Source organism: Otolemur garnettii, unplaced genomic scaffold (assembly GCF_000181295.1).
Source record: "Otolemur garnettii isolate 467f Iridium unplaced genomic scaffold, OtoGar3 scaffold00123, whole genome shotgun sequence".
Taxonomy (NCBI): domain Eukaryota; kingdom Metazoa; phylum Chordata; class Mammalia; order Primates; family Galagidae; genus Otolemur; species Otolemur garnettii.
The window spans coordinates 5,732,575-5,757,496 of NW_003852518.1; the positions used below are offsets into that span (position 1 = coordinate 5,732,575).

General features: G+C 47.7%; 1 protein-coding gene across 1 annotated transcript in view; it reads right to left on the reverse strand.

The window, feature by feature from the left end:
- ADCY1 (adenylate cyclase 1) overlaps positions 1 to 24,922 on the reverse strand; it is a 156,298-nt gene that overhangs the window by 20,944 nt on the left and 110,432 nt on the right. The window contains exons 9-14 of the mRNA XM_012810057.2: positions 24,226 to 24,420; positions 24,036 to 24,133; positions 22,900 to 22,984; positions 13,470 to 13,559; positions 12,762 to 13,015; positions 12,308 to 12,434 (exon numbers count right to left, since the gene is read on the reverse strand). Coding sequence (XP_012665511.1) covers positions 12,308 to 12,434; positions 12,762 to 13,015; positions 13,470 to 13,559; positions 22,900 to 22,984; positions 24,036 to 24,133; positions 24,226 to 24,420 — 849 coding nt within the window. The remainder of the gene's footprint in view (positions 1 to 12,307; positions 12,435 to 12,761; positions 13,016 to 13,469; positions 13,560 to 22,899; positions 22,985 to 24,035; positions 24,134 to 24,225; positions 24,421 to 24,922) is intronic.

Genomic DNA, 24,922 nt, shown 5'->3' on the forward strand with positions numbered 1-24,922 from the left:
GCCTTCACACAGCCCGCCTTCACACACCCTGCCTTCACACACTCTGCCTTCACACAGCCCGCCTTCACACAGCCCGTCTTCACACAGCCCGCCTTCACACACTCTGCCTTCACACACTCTGCCTTCACACACTCTGCCTTCACACAGCCTGCCTTCACACACTCTGCCTTCACACACTCTGCCTTCACACAGCCTGCCTTCACACAGCCGGCCTTCACACACTCTGCCTTCACACACTCTGCCTTCACACACCCCACCTTTACACACCCCGCCTGGTGTTCTTTCTAATCGTGCACTCTGGACCCCCAGGGTGTCAGGCTGTATACCGTGCTCCTGTCCCTCCCCCCCCGCCCCCCCCCCAGGCAGCAGGAGTAGATAGATCTGTGTCACCAGGAGGATCCACACATGTCTGCATAAGTCACTGCCCATCTGCTGGAACATGGGAGGGACAGACAACAGAGAACTCCCACTTTCCAGGGTCTGGCCTGGACCAAATGCCACAGTAGCTCTTCCTGAGGTATGTGCCCAGCACAGGCTGCACCCGTCCCACAGACAGCCCCCAGTGTGACCCCACCCTAGAATGCCTGGAGCCGAGCAGGGTGGGGGCCTTCCCCAGGCTTCCTGTTTCCTCTGGAACCTGCTTGGTCTCCACTAGAAAACACGTGCTTTGAGTCTGATGAGGGCAGAGAGCCCTGTTGGGCAGTGCCGATCCCAGCTGTTCACTGCTGGCCACAGGACCCTGTGGAGGATGACTGAACTGACCGTGATGGTCAGTCTGAGGGGCCACTACAGGGCACCAAAAGTGCCATCAGTGGTGATGAGAAAGGTGTTTTAGTGAAATCAGTGTCATTGAATATGCTTTAATTAAAAATAAAACCTAGGCTTGGCACGTCGTGATTAAAAGATCTGATTCTAAGATCTGCTTATTTCAATAGTTGGACTAATGGGTTATCAGTGTAACCATCGTTCCTAATCATCACATACCTCTTAGTTCATCCCCAGATGCAAAGGCTTTTATTGAAATGTGATTGATAAATGTTTGTCTTCCCCATGCTAGTTATTTTTGTTTATTTATTTTTTATTAGATCATAGCTGTGTACATTGATACTGTCATGGGGTACAGCATGCTATTTTTATATACAATTTGAAATATTCTCATCAAACTGGTTAACATAGCCTTCATGTCATTTTCTTATTGTGTTACGAACTAAACAGAAGTTGCATTGTTTTATATATATATATATACATATACATATATATATATTTTGTTTGTTTGTTTGTTTGTAGAGATAGTCTCACTTTATCACCCTCAGTAGAGTACCATAGTGTCACACACCTCACAGCAACCTCCAACTCCTGGGATTAGGCGATTCTCTTGTCTCAGCTCCCAAGTAGTTGGAACTACAGGCACCTGCCACAATGCCCGGCTATTTTTATTTGGTGTTGTTGTTGCAGTTTGGCCAGGGCCAGGTTTGAACCCACCACCCTTGGTATGTGGGGCTGGCACTCTACTCACTGAGCCTCAGGCACTGCCTGCACTGTTATATTTTTTTAAAGTTTTTTTTGGCCGGGGCTGGGTTTGAACCCGCCACCTCTGGCATATGGGGCTGGTGCCCTACCCTTTTAAGCCACAGGTGCCACTCACATTGTTATTTTTTTTAACAAATAAGATGGAAATCGACTAACATCCTCAGTGTATAGGATTCTTCCAATCAGGAAGCTCATTATTCCTGTCAACAAAATCACGTGGCAGAGACACATCCAACTTCCCTTTTCAAAACGTTCTCTTCTTGGTTCCTTTCAAAGGCACTTCCCTTCTCACCTGGCTTCTGTTTTAGGAATTATCACCAAGGAACATCTACTGACAGTTGTGTGCCATCTCAGAGGAGGTCACTATTTGAGGCACTTGTCATTTGGGAAAGAGAAGAAAGCAACAAAGAGCATCACTGGGCAACTCCGCGGTGCCCTGACACACGCCACTAAGTGACTCCCGTGCACACGACCTCCCTATGCACGCTTCAGTCTGCCCAGACAGCCACCTTGAGAAAGCACCCAGAGTCAACAACACAAGAGAAAAGCGCTCAAGATGGGTCCTGTCCTCTCTTTGTCTTGGAAGTGATGTCATCACATCCCTCCTGCAAGTGACGTGGGGCCTCTGGCCAAAGTCGAATCACCACCGCCAGTTGAGGCCACAGTGTCAGGAAGGTACATTTCTTCATTTTCAGATGCAGTCACTATGAATAGACTTTTTCCCAAGACCCCACTGAACCATCTGGCACCTTTCTGGGGTGCACAAAGCCCTCTCTAGGGGGACCCTGGCTCTATTAACACTTTCTTTGGGGGAAGCACTTCCCAAGCACATAGAGCAGCTAAGATAGTGTCTTTGGGCCCTAGGTTACAAAAACATCGATCTTCGGGGTTGAAGCACGTGTGCTTCCTTTGATAACTGGTTTCCACTCACTGAACAGACCAGAGCATGAGGGTCAAAGATGCTACACATCTCCACATGGGCTTGCTGCTCCCACACTGATGAGTCTTTAGCAGGGTGGCCCTGGGCAGATCAGGCAGGTTACGCATATCCAGAGTGGCCTGTTGTCAAGAGAGCTGACATTTGGGAGGTGCGGCCAGTAGTACCCCCTCGTCCTCAGTGGCCCTTTCATGTTGTGGGACTAAGGAAGCTGCACTGTCCAACAGCCCCTGAGGGACTACAGTGTTGTGTCCTCTCAGTAAACTGCAGAGAACACGCAGTGAGAAGTGGAATCAGCCTTTGCTGCTGAGTGTGATGAATGACGCTGATGCCCTGGGGATGTCTGTGCCTGGCTTAGGGAGAGAGTCCATGGGGCCAAACTCAGGGAGTGTGCCCAGCTTTTCCCTTCGCCTTCCCTGTGTGCAGTTATACCCTTGATGCTCCCCCACCCCACACCAGCTGCCCACCCCTGCTGTGCCCCCAAGGAGGTGCACGACCATCACAAAGGCAACAAAACCCAGAGAGAAGCTGAGACCACAGAGCCAAGCAGGAGGCCACGGCGGGGTGCTCCCCCACAGTGGGGGACTATCCAACCCAGATGGGGGTGTCAGGGCCTAGGGGAGGGCCTGAGAGAAAACAAAAGGGACAGCAAACAAATAAACACAACAACATAAAGGATCAACAGGACAAAAAGCTGGTTCTTTGAAAAAGTAAACAAAATTGATAGGCCTCTTGCTAGATTAACCGAGAATAGAAATGAAAGGACCCAGGCAAACTCAATTAGATATGAAAAGAAAATATTACAACTGGTGCCACTGAAGTACAAAATATCATCCATGGACACTACAAAAATCTCTGTGCGTGTGCACTAGAAAACAGTGAGGAAACAGACAAATGCCTGGAAACACACAACCTCCTGACTCAGGCAAGAAGAAATAGAACTCTTGAACAGACCAACAATGAGGAGCAATATTGAAGCAGTAATAAAAACACTTGTAACAAAAAAAGGCCCCAGCAGATGGATTCACAAACAAATTCTCCTGAACCTACAAAGAAGAAATTATAACTGTACTACAGAAATTATTCCATATCATAGAGGGGAAAGGAATTCTCCCAAACTCATTCTATGAAGCCAGTATCACCTTGATACCACAGACATGAATAGAAGCTTCCCCCAAAAGAAAGACAAATGGCCAATAAACACACAAAAAATGCTCAACATTTCTAATAAGGGAAATGCAACTTAAAACCATGATTAGATACCACCTTACCCCTGTTAGAACAGATTTTATTAAGAAGTTCAAAAACAACTTATACACTGTTGGTGGGATTCCAAACTAGTACAGTCTTTTTGGAAGAAGTAAGAAGAATCCTTAAAGAGGCCAAAGTAGACATTCCATTTGTTCCCCAAATCCCTTTACTAGGTATCTACATGGAAGAAAAAAAATCAATTTATTGCAAGGACATTTGCACTCAAATGTTTATAGCACCTCAATTCACAGTCACAAAGATGTGGGAACAACCCCAGTGCCCATCAACAAATGAATGTATTAATAAACCGTGGTATAAATATAAATACACCATGGAATACCATTCAGCCATAAAAAATATGGAGACGTTACATCTTTTGTATTTACATGCATGGAGTCAAGAACATTCTCGTTAGTAAAGTATCTCAAGAATAGAAAAGCAAGCAGTTTATATACTCAAGGCTAATTTGAAACTAGTAGATGAACAACTACTGGCTCATGTGACAGGAAAACACAGTCACATTCAAGTAGGGGTGAGGAGACAGGAGCTCAGTGAGTTCCCACCTAATGGGTATGATGTAGGGTATATGGCACACCTCCTGGATGAAGGGCTCAATTACAACTTGGACTCTACCTACCAACTGCAAACAATGACAATCATACATACCCTTATGTTAATACAAGCAAAGAAAAAGTTCAAACATAATCGATATTGTGAATGCAGAGAAAAAGGAATGTTTACACACTGTTGGTGGGAGCTGCAAATTAGTACAACTTCTCTGAAAAACAGTATGGAGAATTCTCAAAAAATGAAAAACAGGCCTATCATTTGACCTAGCAATCCCACTACTGCATATGTACCCAGAGGAAAAGAAGCAATTTTATTAAAAAGACACCTATACTTGAATGCTTATTGTAGCACAATTCACAATTGCCAAGAATCAACCCAAGTGCCCATGATATGCAAAATGTGATGTGTATAGACACACACCACACACACAGGGGCCAGAAGATGTATACATGTTTTAAGAAAGGAAAATATCATATTAATATGGAAAAATACATAGTGATAACAAAAGCTGAAGTCACACTGGGCACCTGTTGTCGCAGAAAACAAATGTGACCTGATATTTCAGTATTTAATACGGTTTTTTCCTTTCTTAAAATACGTGTACATTTTTTGGAACCCTCTCGGTTTGTACACATACACAGCGTGGGGTACTACTTAGCCATAAAAAGAAATGATTAATGTCTTGCAACAATTTGTTTTTTGCAGTTTTTTGGCCAGAGCCAGGTTTGAACCCGCTACCTCCGGCATATGGGGCTGGCGTCCTACTCCTTTGAGCCACAGGCGCTGCCCAGTCTTGCAACAATTGGGATGAAACTAAAGACCATTATCCTAAGTGAAGTATCTCAGGATTGGAAAAACAAACACCACATGCATGCTCTAATAATTTAGAACTAATCAATGGATACACACGGGTGCAGAAATAAGTGAAAATCGTTGGAAATGAAGAAGGGGAAAGGGAGAGAAAGGGGAGGTAGAAACCTACCCAACAGGTACAATGAGCATTACACAACCTGTCCACATAACCAAACACCTTGCATTTGTACCCCCTTAATATTTTGATAGAAAAAAAGTCTGGATTACCTACATTAATATCAGACAGAGGAGAAGGACTACAGAGTAAGTGTATTACCTGGGTGGGGTGGGAGGTTCTTCCTATAACGCCAAAGGTTGAAAAGGGGGCTGATTTATTAAAAGGACATAATCCTAAACATGTATGTACGTGACATCTAAATATATGACGGAAAACTGATAGAACTGCAAAAACTTCTGCACACAATGATAATTGGAGATTCCCCTTCAAAAAATTGATAGAATATAGAAAAAACAAATTAATAGAATACCAAAGGATGACAACACTTAAGAACACAATTAACCAACTTTACTTAATTGACATTTCTAAAACATACCATCCAGTTAACAGCAAAATATATACATTCTATTCAAGGGCAAGTGCAATGTGGACAATACAGTTAAGTCTCAATACATGTTAAAGAATTCAAATCATACAATGGTCTTTAACCACAATATAATTAATTATATGTCAATAACAGGGAGATTTGAGAAATCCTTTTTAATAACTTCTAGTTCAAAGAAGAAATCAACAGACAATGAGAAAGTACTGTGAACCATATGAAAATGAAACTCTATATAATAACAATTGCAGGATTAAAGGAAGGCACTACTTAGAGGGAAATTTATAACAAAGGCACTTATATTAGAAAAGAAGCAAGATCTTTCTCACATCACCTTAAGAAACCAGAAATGTAAAAGTGAACTATACCAGAAGAAATGAAATAACACAATAACATTCTATAAAAATGAAAGAAGTAATAAGGAAATGTTTTGTCCAATTTTGTTTAAACAAAATTGACAACTTTCAGCAGACACACATTTCCAAAGCTACCTCAAAAAGAAATTGAAAACTTGAATAGCCTTATATCTTTAAAGACATTAAATTTTAGTTAAAAATTTCTTACCAAAAAATAAATCAAAAAACAACAAGAACAAAAAGAAATCCAGGTCTAAAGGGCTTCACTTTATGAAACATTTAAGGAAGAAACAGCACCAATTCTACACAAATTCTTCCAGTAAAGTAAAGAGGATGGATAACTTCTCTACTCATTCCAAGAGGCCAGTGTTACTCTGACACCAAATCCAGATAAAGAAATTATAAGTAAACTATAGAAAATCATCCTTTGTTAACAGAGATGCAAATATCTAAACAAAATTTTTAGCAGACTGAACCAAACAATATATGTATAAAATTGGCAATATGTCATGGCTAAGTGAGGTTCATCCTGGGTAGAAGAATTATTAATTTGATTTTCAAATGTTAAACCAATGTAATTTCCCATATTAACAGATTTTTTTTCTTTTAACTACCATTTAATTTCTTGCTCTTACAACCTAGAATTGGTAAGTCTTTGTGAGTTGATAATTTTTTTATTTTAAGGCATTTAATCAACAAATAAAAACTGCATATACCCAAGGTATATGATGTGCTGGTGTAATATCTATGTATCTCTCTCTCCACACACACATATACACGTCACATCATGATCGTAACAATCAGATTACTCAACACATCCTTAACCACCCACAGTCATCATCTGTGTGTATGTGTGGGGGAGATGAAGACAAAGTCTGCTAATTTATCAAATTTCAAGTTAACAGGACGGTGTGATGAGCAGATTTTTTAAGATAACAAAAACAACTATCCTATCAGACACACACACTTGCCCCAGCTAGCACTCCACCAGCTTTCCTTGGCTAATTCCTACCCATTCTTCAAGATCTTGGGGATCAGATATTATTTTTACATGATATCACCTGTCCGCCAGCCCAGGTCAGGTCACGGCTAAGTTGTACATGGCATCGCCTTTACTAGAATGTTCTGTGGCTGACATGTTTGATTCCTTTAACAGCCTGTGAGCACCCGAGGAGAGAGGCTATACCCCACCCATGGGAGCCTTCCCAGCACAGGACTAGGTATACATCAGGTGCTCAATAAATGCCAGATATTGGATAGAGGCAGGCAGCAACACTGTGCCTAAGTACATAGCACCAGCCTGCCAGTGGCAGCGTGTATACTTCCCATAGGGGCAGAGGAAGCATTTTTAGTAGGTGTGGGGCATGACTGGACACGGGGTCCTAAGTTCCCGCATCAGTGCTGGGCCCCTCAGGGACACCCACAGAAGTATGTTCCCCCAGTGAAAGTTATTTGTGAGGACATGCTCGCACACAGCCCAGACATGAAACCTATGAACAGTAACAGAACAAATTGTTGACTAGCGTGTGTACAGCACATCAACATCCAAGATACGTGCCTGTGGTTTCTACACGAACTCCCTGACGAGCCCACCAGACAAGCGTTACTGTCCTGTATACAGAGAAACACACACTTGGGAAGGGAGGTGACTGAAAAGGGTGGGACCACATCTCTAACTCAGCCTGTACCGCCAAGAATTCCGCCTGTGCGAATTCTGTTGCAGTTCCTCAGGAACTGCAAAATGGGAATTACCCTTGAATTAAGCATTTAATTGCAGAGGAATAAAATGTTTTTACTTGCATAGACACTAAATAGCATAAACTTTGAAATTATATTTGCCCTTGTGATTACTAAGTTCAAAGGCAAAAATAACACTACTACAAAAGCACCTGAATAGTTAGGAACGAGGAGGCCGAGGATGTCGTCACAAGGAAAAGTCCTGTCTGTATGCCTGGTTTTCTATGACTGACCCGATCTATGTAAATCATTAAACTCACCTATCCTTGGGCCTGGCAATTTTGCAATAGTTTGAGGCACTCTGATGTTTGTACAACATGTCTAAATGGCCAAAGGGCAAACGGACTCTAGAAAGTTCCATGTTTTCCCGGGGTTACAGGAAAGTGGATGGCATTTCTTGTTAGGTCTCTGGACAAATATGTCAGTGTGTTCCAGTTGGGCAATGCTCCCCCCATGACACAAATGCACAGAACCCAGACCGGGAACGCGTGCTTGCCCCACAAGTGTGGGTGAGCTCGGTATGCAGTGGGGTCGTTGGATGGAGAATCCCATGGCAGGGTCTAATGTTGCATTTAATAACTTTAAAAGGACATCAAAGCCCAGAAAAGGCCACACCTCCTACAGGGAGCGTCTCCTGCTGGAATAGTAACGGCCAAGGCCCAACTCTGCTCTGGGAGTGCAGGGAGCCAACTGGGCACCCCAGTTAAGAATCCAGAAGCCTTGATCTTGGCTCAGGCTGCTCTAGTCTTCCTAGCTCATTGTAAATCTGTTCTTCTTGAGCTCTGAGTAGGGATTTGCAACTAAAAGGTCTTAACCCAGAGGGTCTGGGTCTGCAAATCTCCCCAGACGGCCCGTCTGAATTACCCTGGAGAGCTGGCCAGAGGTGGATGAAGACCACACTTGCTGGATGGCCTGACATGAAGAGGCTCTTCTCCCATTACCGGGCATGGCTCTGGCAAACTGTCGTGGACAGATGGCTTTCCAGGAACCAGAGTGTGCTGCATCTGTGGTCCACTCCCCACCCTGCTCTGTCCCTGGGAGGCTGATCGAGGCTGCACCATCAGGTTCCCTGTCCTGCCACTTCCGGTCAGGCTCAGCCAATGGGGAGCACCAGCAGCAGCCAGAGTTGGGGGAGTGGGCGGGCCGTGTCCCTTAGCTGAAGGCTGTGAGACCTGCCGGATAACCCTCCCTTTGTCCTACTACTGGGGCCCCTTCCTTCCTGGCTGTCCCAAGTACCACACCAGCCTGCTGCTGCTGGTGCCCAATTTCCGCTTTCCAACAGTCCAAGCATCATTAAGGGCTCCTGGCCTCAGTCCAGCGGGGTGTGCTGTCCACTTTCAGGCCATGCACGGTGCCCTCAGAGGGCAACTGTCCCTCCTCCACCCCCCTTTGACCCCTTCCAAGGTGCCCTCCTGGGGCCCCTGACCATGCGAGATGTTCTCCTTGTGACCCCTGTGTGACCATGGAGCTCCTACCTGCCCCGCAGTTCCCTTCACATTCCACTGTCAGGCCACCTTCAGTGACAGGACAGGGGCCAGGTCTGTCCTTCAGACTTAGGGGCCATGTTGGTCTCCACTGCCCCGGGGGAGGGAGGCTGGAAGGGGCACTGGGCTGCTTCCTCGCATGGTGTCTGTGAAGGATCCTTTTGTCTGCCACATTCCTTAACCCTTTCCCTCAGTCCCACACCTCATCCTTCCACAGTTGAATTCTAAGCATCCTGTGAGGTTCAGGGAAACACCTGCTCTTCCCCAGTCCCCCCACCCCCGCCCTGGCTTTGCTTGTAGCAAACTCATCATGCCCAAGATCGGGTTCTCTCCTGTGATGAGTCGTCCACCACAGCCTGAGTCCTTTGGGGGACAAGTCAGATTCAGATGTGTTTCCCCCAGGGACATCCCCACCAGGGGTCCCATTGGTCTGCAGCAGGAATCAGGGTCTACCCTATCCACATAGCCCTGCAGCAATGAGCCCACCATTCAGTGGACTGCAGTGCCCCCTGCCACCCCAGAACAGGAAACTGGGTGTGGAATGAAGACAGCTCAGGACCGCAGGCCCTTCAGGAATCTGGGGGTCTTCTCCAGCTGCAGGGTTAGTGCAGCACTCAGCCTGACAGCACAGGGGCATCTTCTGCCCAGAACAGGCACTAACTTAGCAGGCAGGCTGAAGAATAAAGGAAATGGGAAAATCCAAAGACAGAGATGAGACTGGCAGTTCCGAGTGCTGGGGGGCTGGGGAGCAATGGGGCATGTCAGCTACTGAGGACAGGGTTTCTTTCCAGGGAGATAAAAATGTCCTAACATTGACTGCAGTACTGGCTACAGACCTCTCAGTGTAATGAACACCTCTGGACTGCACACTAATGGATTGAGTTGTATGTTACGTGAAGCATATTTAAACAATGCTTATTACATACAAATACAATATAAGCAAGAAGAATAAACAAACCAGCACATATGAGCCTGTGTACCTAGATGCACACAAGACACAGGGGATGTGTATGCACATCCGTGTTTGTTCTTTCTCTCGCTTACTGACAGCAACAAAATGGTTCTTTATCATCTTAAATGCGCATCTTCCCTGTCATACCGACACGAGCCCACTGTGTTGCTTCTGTCTTTTCTAGGATACTAAAACTAGGAGCAAACAACGGTCATCATTTTTTATACTTCTGCATGTCAATTTGCCCCCAGATACTCCTCACACCCACCTGTCACCCCTTCCTCTCCTTCCCAGAAAGAGTTCCCCTCAAATGGCTCTCCATGGAGTGGGCTCCAGACTGTGTCGGGGCAGTGTGGGGCTATCAGGTGGAGGACCAGGTGGCCTCACTGAGCTGTGGCTGTGCTCTAGTCCATGGCCAAGCACTTGGGAAAGAGAACTGCAGTTACTTCTGGCACGTCTGGATTAGGGTTTTAGTTTTTTTCTGCTCTAACTCATTTTACTGTGGAAAAGGAAGGGGAGCTTGGCAGGCCACTGTCCCAGATCACACAGACCCTACATGGAGCCTCTAGAATTTGGGACCAGGACTGCCTGACACCAGATCCAACCTTTGTCACCTGCTATTGCAGACCAGGGTCTCAGACCCTGGAACGTGTAGTCTCCACCAAGCTAGCCTCAGGAACAAGGACCACAAACTTACAGGTTTCCTGACTCCAGCGGGTCTGTTGGAGCCTGATCCTGCAGCCAGAGACACCCAGGTGCCCTCAGACTCCACCTCCATGGAGAGCCCCCGGCTGGTCCTGGCAACCAGTCCTGTCTAACTGTGCCTGTCTGTATCTGAGTCCCATCACTGGGCTGGGCTCCCTCAGTCCTGGCTGCAGAGTGGAGGCCCCTGGCTAAGGTTGCTACCACCTGGCTGCAGATGCTACTCTGGCCAATAATTTGGAGCTCACCCAGAATTCACAAAGATGGGGGTTGGACCCCAGCTTGGCCACCCACTTACCACCACCCAGCCCTGGCATGCCCTCCCGCTGTAGCCTGTTCTCTCGCCTGTAATCCCTCCTGGGCAGTGCTGCTTGGAGGACTGATAAGATTAAATAGTTCCAACAGCAGGGTCAGTTGTTCTTACTGTGTCAAGATAAAAAGGCTGGCTCTTGCTAAAGCTAATATTCAGTAGCCTCACTGCCTGTTTTTAGGAGAGGAAACTTTGGTGAACAATTTTCCCAGAGGGAACAGTTTGAAAGTTCTGCAGGTGGAAAGAGAACCTGGGTAGCCGAGTCCTGAATGCTCAGCTTCCTCACCTCCAAAAGGTGGAACATGGAACAAGTGCATGAAAGGTGGGGGGGGGGGGGCCACACACAGAGACACACTCACACCAGCATCCAGGTGCTGTACTGGTCCCTGGCCTTGGAGGGGACACAGGTAAGCCATTTCTGCATGTGGCTCCATGGCAGGCGCTCAGAGTCACTATCGAGCAGTCACCACCTGGCCTACACCCAAACAGCACCTATAGATTCCAGGAAAGTGTGAACCCCTCAACCTGGGAGGTCCTCAGGTAGTCAGGGCCTGAGGCCAGTTCACACATCCACTACTGCTCAGTCTCCCAAAGAGTGGTCCCCATGCCCCTTGCATGAGAATTTCATGGGTACTTGTTAAAAGTACAGATTGTCAGCTCCTACCTGCAGACCTACTAAATCTGGGGTGGGCGTGGTGAGTTTCCTAATGCCTCCGATGACACCTTCTCTTACCCCTCAGTAGCCAGACCTGCTCTTAACACCAAGCAGTAGCTCACCCCCCATCAACTATCAACTGCACATGCTGCTTAAAGGTGGGGAACTCGCTGCCTCAAAAGAGCCACACTGACCACCAGGCAGGTTCTGTCATGTGCACCCTGTGGCTTCCGTGGATGCCACTCCCACTTGTCCTGCCCTCCAACATACTCCTCCACCCCCTGGTGCCTGGCCCTTGCACATGTCTGAGCAGGGACCTCTGCAGGTGTGTCAGCCCCTGCCTAATGCTCGACAAAAGCACTTTTGCACGTCCTCTCTACACCCACAGAGAGCAGAAAGGGTCAGCCTTACCTGTGCAGCCCAGAGGTAGTCCAGCCGCAGCCTGACGTCCACCTGCCTGGCGTGCAGGGCCAGCGCACAGGAGAACAGCAGGATGGCCATGATCGGCTCGTAGCTGCGCCCAGAGATGGTGCTGCCCCTGGTGGGAGACAAGGAAGAAAACCCAAGTCGGTGCTGAGCTTCCAGGGCGAGGCTCTGCCACCAAACCAAGAATCATTCAGAGAGTGACCCTCAGGTGGTAACGCCCACAAAGGGCTTGCTGGGGTTGACCCTGGCTAGCAGCTACTTCTCGCTGGGAGAGGTGAGGACTTGCCAGAATTGGGGCCAAGGAGAAGAAAGAGAGAAGCCACCAAACTAAACATTTTGTACATAATTGGTCCTTCTTGAAATTTTCCTAATCAGCACACTATGTGGAATTTAGCAGCAGCCCCGCTCAGGTCTCTGTCTCTTGGGACTGTGTACTCACCCGGCTCTGGTGTATCCACTGAGCTCTAGGACGAGGATGTAGGACATGGTGAGCCCACACAGCAGGATCATTTTTGGCAAGGAGGACACCCGCAGGAATATGGCTAGCGGGAGGGTGCCCACCAGGCAGCAGAGAAGGGCGTGGTATGCAGACTCGCAGGGCAGGGCGGGCAGTGCTGTGCGCCGGCCCCCGGATGAGAAGACCACCAGGGTACTGTTGGGCTTGGAGCTCCAGGCCCAGGGCAGGCAGCCCACCTGGGAAGAAGGAGGGCATAGGAGCTCAGAGAGGCGGGCAGGAGCTCCAAGCCCTCAGGATGCTTGGTAATGCCTCCCCTCACAGCAGCCCCCAGGCCTCCAACCTCCCACCTGCTCAGAGCCCTACTAGCTACTGGAGAAGTTAAGAGACCCCAGGAGAACCAAGTGATGCCCCCAGCATGGTGGCTCTGTCCCGTTAACCCCCCTGCTTCTGTCCTCAGCCTGCTGTGAAGGAGCAGTTTGCCCTGTACCAGGGAGAGTTCTCATTTCCTCTGCTAGATGAATCTCTCCTTCCCTCCTCCTCTGGGCACCCTGCCTGTTCCTGACATCTATGCCGATCACCCCTTGTCTCCATAGCCTGGTCCCCGGCCTCTCGGCTGGCTCTCCAAGGCCAGATCTCCAAGGTGTGCCCCTCACCCTGCCCTCCCTCCTGCCAAGAGCGGGAGATGCTCACCACACATCCTTGGGCTACTGAATAGATTAAGACCACTATGAAAATACACAAGACGGTGCGAATCTGAATCGTCAGGCACCCTGGAAAACACTGAACAAGAAAATGTTAATTTAAAAAATGTCCCCTGATTACAAAGCTCCTTCACAGGCACAGTAGATAATTCACACAGCAGAATGTGAAGAGCAGTGCCCACGCTCCAGGTCCACACCGACACGCGTCCTCCACACGGATCTCTCAGCTGTTTTCATATATCTGTTCTCCCAGCTGAAAAACTTGCCAAGGTTAAGAAAAGCATCTGAAGCTTTTAAATCAGAAAGATCTCTCTCTCCCTCCACCCCGCCCCACGACTTTGACTAGCTCGGAAATGAACTGAATAGATTAACTTAACGTTCTCAGCTGAATTCGTCCACCTCGGAAATAGCACAAGCTGCCATTCGTTTGTGTTTTCTCTTCCATGCTGTAAATTAGTTTTATCATTTTATGCACACAGGTTTTATATAATTCTTAAAGTAATAGAAATTTTCTTTTAAATCTATTTACTTCAAATCATTTTGAAATATTTAACAAACAATTTCACGGATAAAAGTCAGAAATCCTCTTTACTAAAATAAATACCCACAGGTACCTTACAGAAAACAACAACTAAACCCTCAGAGGCTGTGACTGGCCAGGGTGCCCTCACCAGTCTACCTGATTTATTTCTTTAACCCTCATTCCTACTCTACACTCAGAGCCCAGCAAGCCCAGTGGCGCTTATTCTATGGATGAAAACAGAGAGGCGTGTCCCACCTCACTCGGAAGGTGGGTTATGGATCTGGGTCCCAGTTCTGGGTTCCCTGCCTCCTGGAGCTGTTGCATGATACCTGGAGACTGGTCTCTGCTGATGTTCTCAGGAAGGAGAGCACTGTGCAGCAGTGTCAGGTTCAAAGGCTTTGTTGACTTTAGCTAACTGCTGGTCCCTCGCTGCCTGCCCCGGGGGCAAGGCCCAGGTGCAAATCACTGATCCTGGCCTGCTATGGGGCCTTAAAGCCTGACCACAAAAATACAGGCCACCAAGTTACCATGAGACCTGAGCTTCCCCTCCTGAACTAGGTGATATCCCATCCACCAAGCCACAAGGTGTGCAGGGACTGGGCAGATGAGGCCCAGGTGCTCCCAGCCTCACTGCCCTCTCTGTCCCAGCTATAGCTATGGCTCCCTGGAAAGTCCTTTCCATCCATGGCCCAGGGAAGAGCCGACTCAGGCCTGGTTTATAGATGGGTTTGCTTTGGCCCCACCTATGAGGGGCCAGTGGCAGCACTACGTTCCGGTCTGGCACATCCCTGAGGGGCAGTGGTAAAGGAAAAGCCTCCTGGCGGGCAGATCTTTGGGCAGCGCAGCTGTGTGTGCCCTTTGCTTGGAATGAGAAATGACCGGACGTATGACTGGGTGCTGATTCATCAGCTATGACCTGAGGTTTGGCTGGAGGGTCAAGGACTTGGAGGAACACAAAGAACTGGTGACAAGGAGGTCTGGGGAAAGAAGAAAATGGACAGACCTCTCTAAGTCGGGGCGGGGGAAGTGAAGGTGTTTGTGTCCCGTGTGCATGCCCACCAACCGGTGATCTGAGCAGAGGACGGATTCCAATAATGAAAAGGATAAGACGGCCCATTTTGTGGACACCAGCCCCTTTCCCCAATACATGCAGGAGCCAAGTGGCCACGGTGGCAGGCATGGATGCTTCGATGGACTCAGTGACATGAGCTTCCACTCCCCAAGGTGGGCCTGGCTGTGGCCACTGCACTGCACAGGTACAGGAAGGGGCAGGTGTTGACCCAAGTCAGTGGTCCTACCAGGCTCCATCATCTCGGCTTCATGCAGAGGCAGAATGGCCTCTTGAAGGCTCCGTGACAGCACCAGCTAAGCAGCGTCTTGTCCTGCAGGGCTCAGCACATGCTCTAACTGCAGCCAGCACGCAGCGCTTGTGCTACATGGCCGTACGGGGCTGTTAAAATGGCCATGCAAGCTGAAACCACGCAGCGGGGCTTTAGTCATGAACGGGACAGACTGTGATTGTCCCAGGACTCCTAGAAACTTTTGTCAGAATATCAAAAACTCTCCGTCAGCTATAAACATGTCGAGAAATTGTTTTAAAACTAATAAAGCTTACAGCACACGTGAAATAGGGTATATTACTAAAATGATACCCAATATTTCTCACTCTAATTTCTGAGCCAGTGACTCTGATGAATAGTCTATATCGTGTCTATGACTATGTGATGTTACCTAACAGAAGGAATTCTGCAGATGTAATTAAATTTAGTAATCAGGTGACTGTGAGTTATGCAGAAAGGAGTGCCTGGTGCACCTAGTCTAATTACATGAGGTCTTTGAATGCTGTGCAGAAGATTTTTAGTTTGATGTAATCTCATTGGTCTAGTTTTGCTTTTGTGGCCTGTGATTTTGGGGCCAGATCCCTAAAATCATTGCCCAGACCAATGTCATGGAGCTTTTCTCCCATGACAGAATTAAAAAAAATAACACATAGATACAAGAAAACATACATTTGCAAACCATACATCCGGTAATTGACTAAAATCCCCAATCCACATGGGCGGCACCTGTAGCTCAAGGAGTAGGGCACCAGCCCTATATGCCGGAGGTGGCAGGTTCAAATCCAGCCCTGGCCAAAAACTGCCAAGAAATAAAAAATAAAAAATAAAATCCCCAATACATAAGGAACTCACACAACTCAGCAGCAATAAATCAAATAACCCGAAGAATCTTAATAGACAGTTCTCAGAAAAAGACATACAACAGCCAACACATACATGAAAAAAATGCTCATCATTACTAATCATCAGAGAAATGCAAATTTAAACTACAATGAGTATCACTTCACACCTGTTAGAATTGCTGTCATTAAAGATTCTGGGGAATCAGTGTTGGTGAGAACATGGAGAAAAGGGAACTCCTGCACATTGTGGCTGGGAGTGCAAATTAGCACAACCAATACAGAAAAAAGTATGGGGGTTTCCTAAACGTATTAAAAGTAGGTCAACCGGCTCGGCGCCTATAGCTCAACCGGCTAGGGCGCCAGCCACGTACACCTAAGGAGGCGGGTTCGAATCCCCAGCCCGGACCCGCCAAACAACAATGATGGCTGCAACCAAAAAATAGCCGGGCGTTGTGGCGGGCGCCTGTGGTCCCAGCTACTTGGGAGGCGGAGGCAAGAGACTCACTTGAGCCCAGGAGTTGGAGGTTGCTGTGAGCTGTAATGCCATGGCACTCTACCCAGGGGAAAGCTTGAGGCTCTGTCTCAAAAAAAAAAAAAAAAAAAAAAAAAAAAGTAGGTCAACCATATATGATCCAGCAATCCTACTTGTAGATATAAATCCAAAGGAAATAAAATCAGTGTGTTGAACAGACATCTTTAATCTTATGCTCATTCAGCACTATTTATAATAGTAAAGAGATGAAAACAACCTAAGTGCCCATCAGTAGATGAACAGGTAAAGAAATGTGCTTATCTGCCATGGAGTACTATTCAGCCTTGAAAAAGAAGGAAATCCTGCCATCTCTGATAAAACAGATGAACCTGGAGGGCAACATGTTAAGTAAAATAAGTCAGGGACAGAAAGGAAAATACCACATGATCTGACCCCCACGGGGATTCTAAGAGAGTCAAAATCATGGCAGTAGAGAGCAGGACAGTGGTCACCAGAGCCTAGGGGTGCATGGTGTTGGGGTAGAGATAAAGGGAGCATTTTAGTCAAAGAATACAAGTTTCAATTAGATAGGAAGAAGAAGGCCTAGTGACCTAGTGCAGAGCAGGGTGACTACAGTTAATAACAATGTGTTATATACTTCAAAATTGCTAAAAGAGTCCATTTTAAATGTTCTCACCACAAAGAAATAAGTGTGTAAGGTGATGGATATGTTAGTTAATAAATCCACAATGTATGCACACATATAACATCATACCCCATAAATCTATACAATTTTGATTTGTCAATAAAAAATTGTAAAATAAAAAATGAATAAAATTAAAGAGTTTTCTCTAGCTGGCAGCAAAAGGGGAAGCCAGGGAAGTCAGAGGCTGCCACCACGGCCTGGAACCAGAGGAGGCCCGAGCAAGACGTGGAGAGGGGGGCCCTGGGCAGACAGAGCCACCTGATAAAAACAACTGGGGCTCTTGTCTCTCTGTTTTTTCTGAATCTGTGAGCCAATAATTTCCCTTTCTCATTTAAAGAGGTTCAAATAGGCTGTTCGGTTACTTGCACAATGTTACCTAGGGTGCCACAGACTCTATAGAGGGAGGAGGTGGCTTTGGGAGGCCAGCTGCCCAGACCACACCCCGGGTGAGGATGTGACCTCCAGCGCGGAGTATTTCAGATCCTCTCCATGCGACGCTCAATACCTGATCCTATAAATATGTGATCAAACAGAGTTCAAATATTGCCCCAGAAGTTGAACAATGATAATCAGAAGGCCCAGCTCAGAGGTGGCGAGGCTTTGCCTTGGGCCCCTGGAGAAGCAGAGCATATGAATGATAAGGAGGGTTGTCTGCTTGTACCCCATAAATGCATGAATGTATTCAGCTGTGATAAAATAAATAAACAAATAAATTCATAAAAAAAATACTGACGGCCTCCCCTTTTTCTCTTAAAAGTTAATTTAGGCAATGCTTATCAATTCTTTTTCATAAGCAAAACAAAAGACAAACATCTACAGACAAAAATAGAATAGAAATAGCTTGTAGAAATATAGAAAAAAATAGCTGCTCTGATATGAACAATAGAAAATTCCCCAAGAACATAACCTACATTCAGTCAAATGTGGACCCAGCAGGTTGTTAGCTGTTAGCAGCACCCTCAAAGCACAACATCCAGATAGGTACAAATGACAGCAACATCATGTCAAAGAATGACTGTACCCACAGCATGAAAGTGAGTATTCCAGAATCAGCCCCACAGGACTGGACTGTTCCCAGCATGAGCTGAATTTAAGAAGACGAGTCCACCAGTGGGAGGAGCCCACCAACTACAACAAGATATGGTGCAATCTTCCAGCAAACACTGGAGTGCCAAGGGGAGGATGCGGGTGACCTCCAGCGGTTAGACAGTTGGGCTCGCTGTGAAGGCAATGCTGGCAGCTATCGGGCTATAAAAGCTGCAGTGGTTTAGACCAGTGGTCTTCAATTGGTGTGCTGTGAGAGGATCTTAGGTGTGCCACGAACATTTTTAAAGATCATTAATAAATTATTTTCAAAAGAAGTTAAAAGCACAGTAAATACATTCGTGTTTTCACTCCTGTCTTCAATCAACATAATTTAAGTGTGCTGCAGAAGTGTAACTACAGGTTCAAATGTGCCGTGAGATAAAAAGGTTGGAAAACTCTGGTTTAGACAAACACAGCAAGGAGCAGTATGTCTCTGTCTACCCTTTCCGCACCTGTGTCCATCTCCACTTGGCCCTGACCATGCTGCCTAATGCATTACGGACAAAACAGAGCCAGCCTAGGGTGTGCAAGGTGGCCGGGAGACAGTCGGATCAGTGCTTATCACAGGCTGGTATGAGGAAGGACAGGAGCAAGGTCCTTCCTAGCTTTCTGATCAGGTGTCAAAGGAGAAACAAATTTCATTTTACTACCCGCTTCCACCAGAACTGAAACAGAACTTCCAGGAAACCCCGACGCAGGACGATAGTTTTCATTCCTTTGTAAAAGCAAAGCTGTTCACACCTCACACAAATGATTTCACAACCTGCCAGCAAGTTGTGATTTGAAGTTTAAACAGTAGTGACTCCATTTATGCTAAATAAACAAACCCAGTCCCACACAGACACCCTCAGGGGAGCTCCTGGGGGACTGAGGCAGAAGATGTCATGTGAGGAAGGAGGGATGAAAAAGCAGGAACCATTTCCTGCTACTGCACTCACCAGCGTGCTTCGAGCGCCTCGCCCCCGGCTTTAAGGGTATCTGTGTGGGTTTTCTCTCTCTGTTCTGACAGCCATGTAGTTTAACCCAAATATCATACAGATACAAATATCCCCACCTTCTTAAGTCTATGCCCTAGCTCAGGGTCCAGATTGGGACAAGAGGGTCCCAACTGGGATAGTGGGGGTCACGTCCCCTCCCTGGGTCCTCCAGAGCATGTACTTCTGCCTTTCCTTAGAGCTCCAGGTTCACAGCAGCTCATAAGCTCTAGGGAGGAGGCAAAGGAGGATAGGGACACAAGCTCAGAGGCAAGTTTGTACGCACCGGGCTAGGCGGGATTTGCAGAGCAGCCTGCCCTAGGCATATCCCCACTCTCTTAAGAATCCTGCCACACCCACATCCCCAGGATCCAGGCGAGTGTGTCAGCTGACCTTGGTCAGCCCTGTCTGCAGCACCCTCAGCCCCACCTGGGTCCGGGGTCTGGCATCTGGCCTGTGTGCACCTCCCTGGCTCCCCTTCTCTAGGCTCAGCCATCTGAACCCCAGCTGGTCAGCCCTGTGGTCTCCCCACCACACCTCGTCCAGGGCCGGCACTGCTGCCCAGTATCCTCAGCCTGGACAGACAAAGTTCACATCCTTCCCCAGCTGGGTCTTGGGATCCAGCCAGGCTAGTTCTGCCCCTTTCAGCTCTCAGCAGGACCCTCAGTCCAGCTCTCCAAACTGCTATAGATGATGAGGCTGAACCCTACAAGCCCTCATCATTTCTAGGACTCCCACTGATTCCCGGGATGGGCTCCACCCACCACCCTTTTCTCTCCTCTGCCTTCTCCCTCTTAGTTGATTTCAGAACACTTCAGGTGCATGTACGGTATGCCAGGCCCCACATACATATGTCAGCTTGCTGAATCCCCCTGTCAGCCAGGGAAGTGGAGACCACTGTCATCAATTCACAGAAGATAACACTGAGGTCCAGAGAGCTGGAGCCCAAGGCCCGGAGTTGGCACACCCCTGAGGAACACGGACCCAAGTGGTAGGCAAAGGTCCCAGGTGGCCATGCAGCTGCCACACCTGCCCTGGACACCCTCATTCTGGACACTGCAAATGTCAGGGAGGAAAAACTTTCTGTCCCGTTGATGCCACAGACCTTCTTAGGAATATAGTTTGGCAACTGGACCTACTCCCACCTGCATGAGCCATACCCAGTCACATCTCTTGCCTGGCCACACTGGCTTTCTGCTAAACGGCTGTGACTCCTGCCCGCTGGCCTCTCCTATACCTCCCAGCCTCCATCCTGCTGTCTGCCCATATTGGTCCCCCTGTGGGGGACGTTCAGAGTCCAGTGCAGAGCCGACAAACATGAGCCTGTATGTGCTGGTACAGTCAAAGCATGACTGTGAGCTGAACCCGCCTCTGCACTGGCTGAGAAGTCGGCCCGTGGGAGCCCCTGCTCCCTGCACATCAGCCAAAAGTGCCACTTTGGGCAGCTCCTGGAGAAGTCAGGGCCCCACCACTTTTTGAGCCTGACGCTTCTAAAGCACATACTTAGAAAAAAAAAAAAAAACACTGGAAGCCTGCTCACATGAGAAGGGAGAGTGGTTCAGAAAGAAAGGAACTAGTGCAGCCGAGGGCAGAGCCCACCTAGAGAAGAAAAACGGAGTCAGGGAGATGCTACCGGCTGACCTAAGCTGACTGACTTTTAATGTTACCATCTGGGAATTACAGTGCCAAAGTTTCCAGCCATGAGGCTTTAACACTAACCAGGGGGGATTCTAAACAGGCAGTCACAGCGGCCTAGTCTCACAGGACATGTGTTCTGCGGAGACAGGAGGCTTTAAAAATTTGAATATTATTTTTATGACCAAGTAGGTGCAGATTTTGCTTCCTGGTCATGTGAGCATATTTTTTGATAGAGTCATAGGGGTAAATCTACTCGTGAGAACCAATATCCCGGGATGGGACGGGCTGGGCAGGGCCCTCCAGCCTGGCACGGGCTTCCACGACTGCTTTGTTCCTTTCCCCAACGGTTCCTTAAACTTTCTGTGTGACTTGTGTGATCTGCAAACCACCAGGGGGCAGACTGGTTCCCGCCACTGGGGACCATAGGATAGGCTACAAAAATGATCTTCTATCTGTTGTGCTCTCACTTGAAATTATATGAAAAAAAATAATCGCATTTGAAGTGGGAAATTTAAAAGCTTAGCACACCAAATATCACTCAATCTCCAAACCCAAAGAGCTGGAGTGCAATCTTAATAATTATCATCTTTCAATTGAAAAAATTAAGACTTACCTATGACAATTGTAGTAGCCCATATAGCCTATGGCTGGAAGGAGTGAGAGTTATAGGAAATACCTGTAATGGAACACCTTGGTGAACAGGGCATGGAGAGAGATTTAGTTCTAACAAGCATGAGAGAGCTCACGAGATGAGAGCAGTGGTGAATTGGCAGTCTCTACACCTGTGGTGTTGAGAGGCACGAGCTCAGCCTTATATTAGGCTGGAGGAGAAGGCAGTCGGGAGCATGCGCATTCTATCATGGACACGCTTACTCTGACTCTGTCTCCTCTCCTGCCTGCAGAACGCCAGCTCAGCGTCTCTCTGCTGAAGATGACCAAGCTCTGCCAAAGACTAAGATCTAGTTGTTCTAAGAAGACTGCTTTACTCTTTCTAAGACTCTCTCTCTCTCTCTCTCTCCAGCCAAAGTAGACAGCCCTCAAGCACCTAAGAGAAACTGTTCCTGAGCAAGGTAGCTTAGCGGTCCACATCCAGAACCTGCCTAAGCTGGGCCTGAGACCTGGCCAGTCCTGGGCCCTGGCAAGTGGTGTCAGAAGCAGATCCTCACAAACTTGAATGAATAAAAATAAATGTAATCTTTTCAAAAAGTTTTCAATAGTTATGTAAATACAACACTGTTTGCTAGAATTATCGCTTGGGGGCAGGCTGGGGAAATGAGGCATTGGAAATGAAGGTTGAGAATGTGACAGAGGAATGCAGGACAAGGAAGACTAGAGTCCTCTCCAGTGAACTATGAACGGGACAAGGCCATAAAGCTCAAGCCTTTGCTCCAAAGTCCATGAGAGCAGAGCAGATAAACCATCAGGGCCTGGACAGTGTAGACAGCCCACTTGGAACAGTCCAGGACATGAACATACAGAGCTATTTCTCTCCTGTCCCCCTGTGGACTCCCCATTCCAGGAGAAAGGGATCAGTATCTTGTGTTCGTTTATTTAATCAATACTGATCACCAGCCCATTATGCCTCCAGGCACGCTCTGCAAAGAACACTTGGCCCCTGGCAGAACTGGGGCTTACTGAGCACCTGCTACGTGAGCAGATGCCTCCTGCCTTGGAGGGAGAGGGTACAGAGCTGCCTTCTCTGTCCCACCTGTGCTGCAGAGAGGGTCACCAAGGCCGAGGCACACAGCCGGACCAGGTGACGTGTAAGTGCAGGACACACACCACCCAAGGACCTGGAACAGGCAATATGCATGTGAAGGACACAGGCCACCACATACCTGGACCCGGGTGATGTGCAGGTACAGGACACAGGCCACCAGGAAACAAATGCAGAACACTAGCAGGAGCAGGACGGCCACACTCCTGGGGGACAGAAGACATGAGGGTCACAGCTAGGCAAGTGCCAGGAGAGGAAGACCCAGGAGGTACCTGGAAAGCAGCCCCCCACCATCCCCTGAACCCCCAGGAAGTAGCAGCATCATTCTCTGAGCTGCCTGCACTCAGGTCTCTAGGGACTTGGCCTTGCTGGTTCTCTTCCTGGGAAAGGCATCTGGGGCTCCTCAGTAAGGGGGTCATTCCTGAGCCCACCCTTCCTGTTTCTACCACCCTCACCCCCAAGATCTTGCCCGGGTGGAGAGACATAGGACTTTTCTGCAAGCCCTTTTCCTCACAATAGAAATACAGGAGTTGCCCAGACTTTGCTGAACTGTCCTCCTGCTGGGCTTTGTCTGGGAAGGACATTTCAATAAAATATAAAAGGCTTGATTTCCAAATCCAGGTATCACAGCTGTTGGGTTCATAGCATGTGGCCTGCGTGGGATGCAGAGCACCAGAGACTGAGGTTCCATCTCCTCAGCAGGTGTGGGGGCTTCCAGGTACATTTAGGAAACTCAAGGAAGATACTGTTCCCACATGTTTTATTAAGGAAAAGATACATCTGGAAGAAAAGGAATGAGTGGAGACTGTGGTGGCAAAGCTGCAAAACTCACATGGATTCATGCAATATTTAAATGTTATTAAAATCACTATATTTTCCCACTCTTATTTTAATGTTTCTGAAAATGACACAGACTTAGAAACCAATGAGCCTATTTGGTGCACTTTTTTTCTTCAAAAGCTAGTAAGACAATGGGGTATGTTGTATGAATAGAAAAACCGAAAAGATACAATGTCTAAGAATTGAGTAAACTAAAAATTGGAAGTGACCTGCCCCATGTTTGCTATCAAGGCTTGCTGCATGATCAACTGACAAAAAGGAGACTTGCTCGGTGGCTAACATCTTCCCTAAATACCAGGCACACTGGGGTATTAACTGTGGGAGGGGAACCTTGAACACAAAAAAAGAAAATAGTCACCAACCCCACAAACCTAGACTTCTCGTTTTCCTTCCCATCCTGTTGATGAACATACGTACTGTGGGATTATTAGAAGGTAGACAAGGCCAAATAAGGCAGCCAGGATGAGGGCAAGGACAACAGCGCTGGTGAAATACTCGTCCTGAAGCTGGTGGTACTGTGGAGAGAAGTCACGCCGTCAGGGCTTCCTCAGCACAGGCAGCACCTTCACTGACGGCGCCGGGAAGACTTGAAACCAGAGCCACTGACCTTTTGCTCCCGCTCAGCATGTTTGTACTTCAGGGTAAAGAAGTTCAGGTCCGCCATCTCCAGCTCTGTCTGGCGTGCTTCTAAGAGGCGGCTGATGTACCTGTTGACACGAGTGCCTGGGGTGGTGTAGACGACGTTGGTAGAGAAGGATGAACGGTTTCTGAGCTTTTCTGAGGCTGTTCTCAATGCCCTCCGCTGTAGCCCATCATAGAAATAAAGAAATATCGTCAAATTCTCCACTTACTGACAAAAGGCACTTGTCGTCCCTCTCCAGCCTGTGTCATCCACCACAGGCTGAGGGCAGGCTCTGCTCTGGCTGGCAGTGGGATCATGGGTGAGTTATCTCAGTAGTTAGTATTGGGGCTCCCACATCCATAATAGGGGTTATGCTGCATGTATGTGATGGCCCCACAGCAAGGGTTACGGGATTTAACAGGATCTAACAGAGTGTGGTGGTGAAAACAGCACGCAGTACCGAGCAGGCATCTGCACTGGTAAAAAGCCCAACACATGCAGAAAGAGATGCCTGAGAGGTAGAAGAACAGGCGTCCAACCACGTCCTTCTGAGAGGGAGCAATGGTGCCAAGGAAAGTGCCTTGATCAGTCTTCCACTGTGGCCACGGCTGATGGGAATAGAGTGAGCATCTGCTCACAGCTTCCATCAAGTGAGAGACACAAGAAAGCACCCATCTGCCAA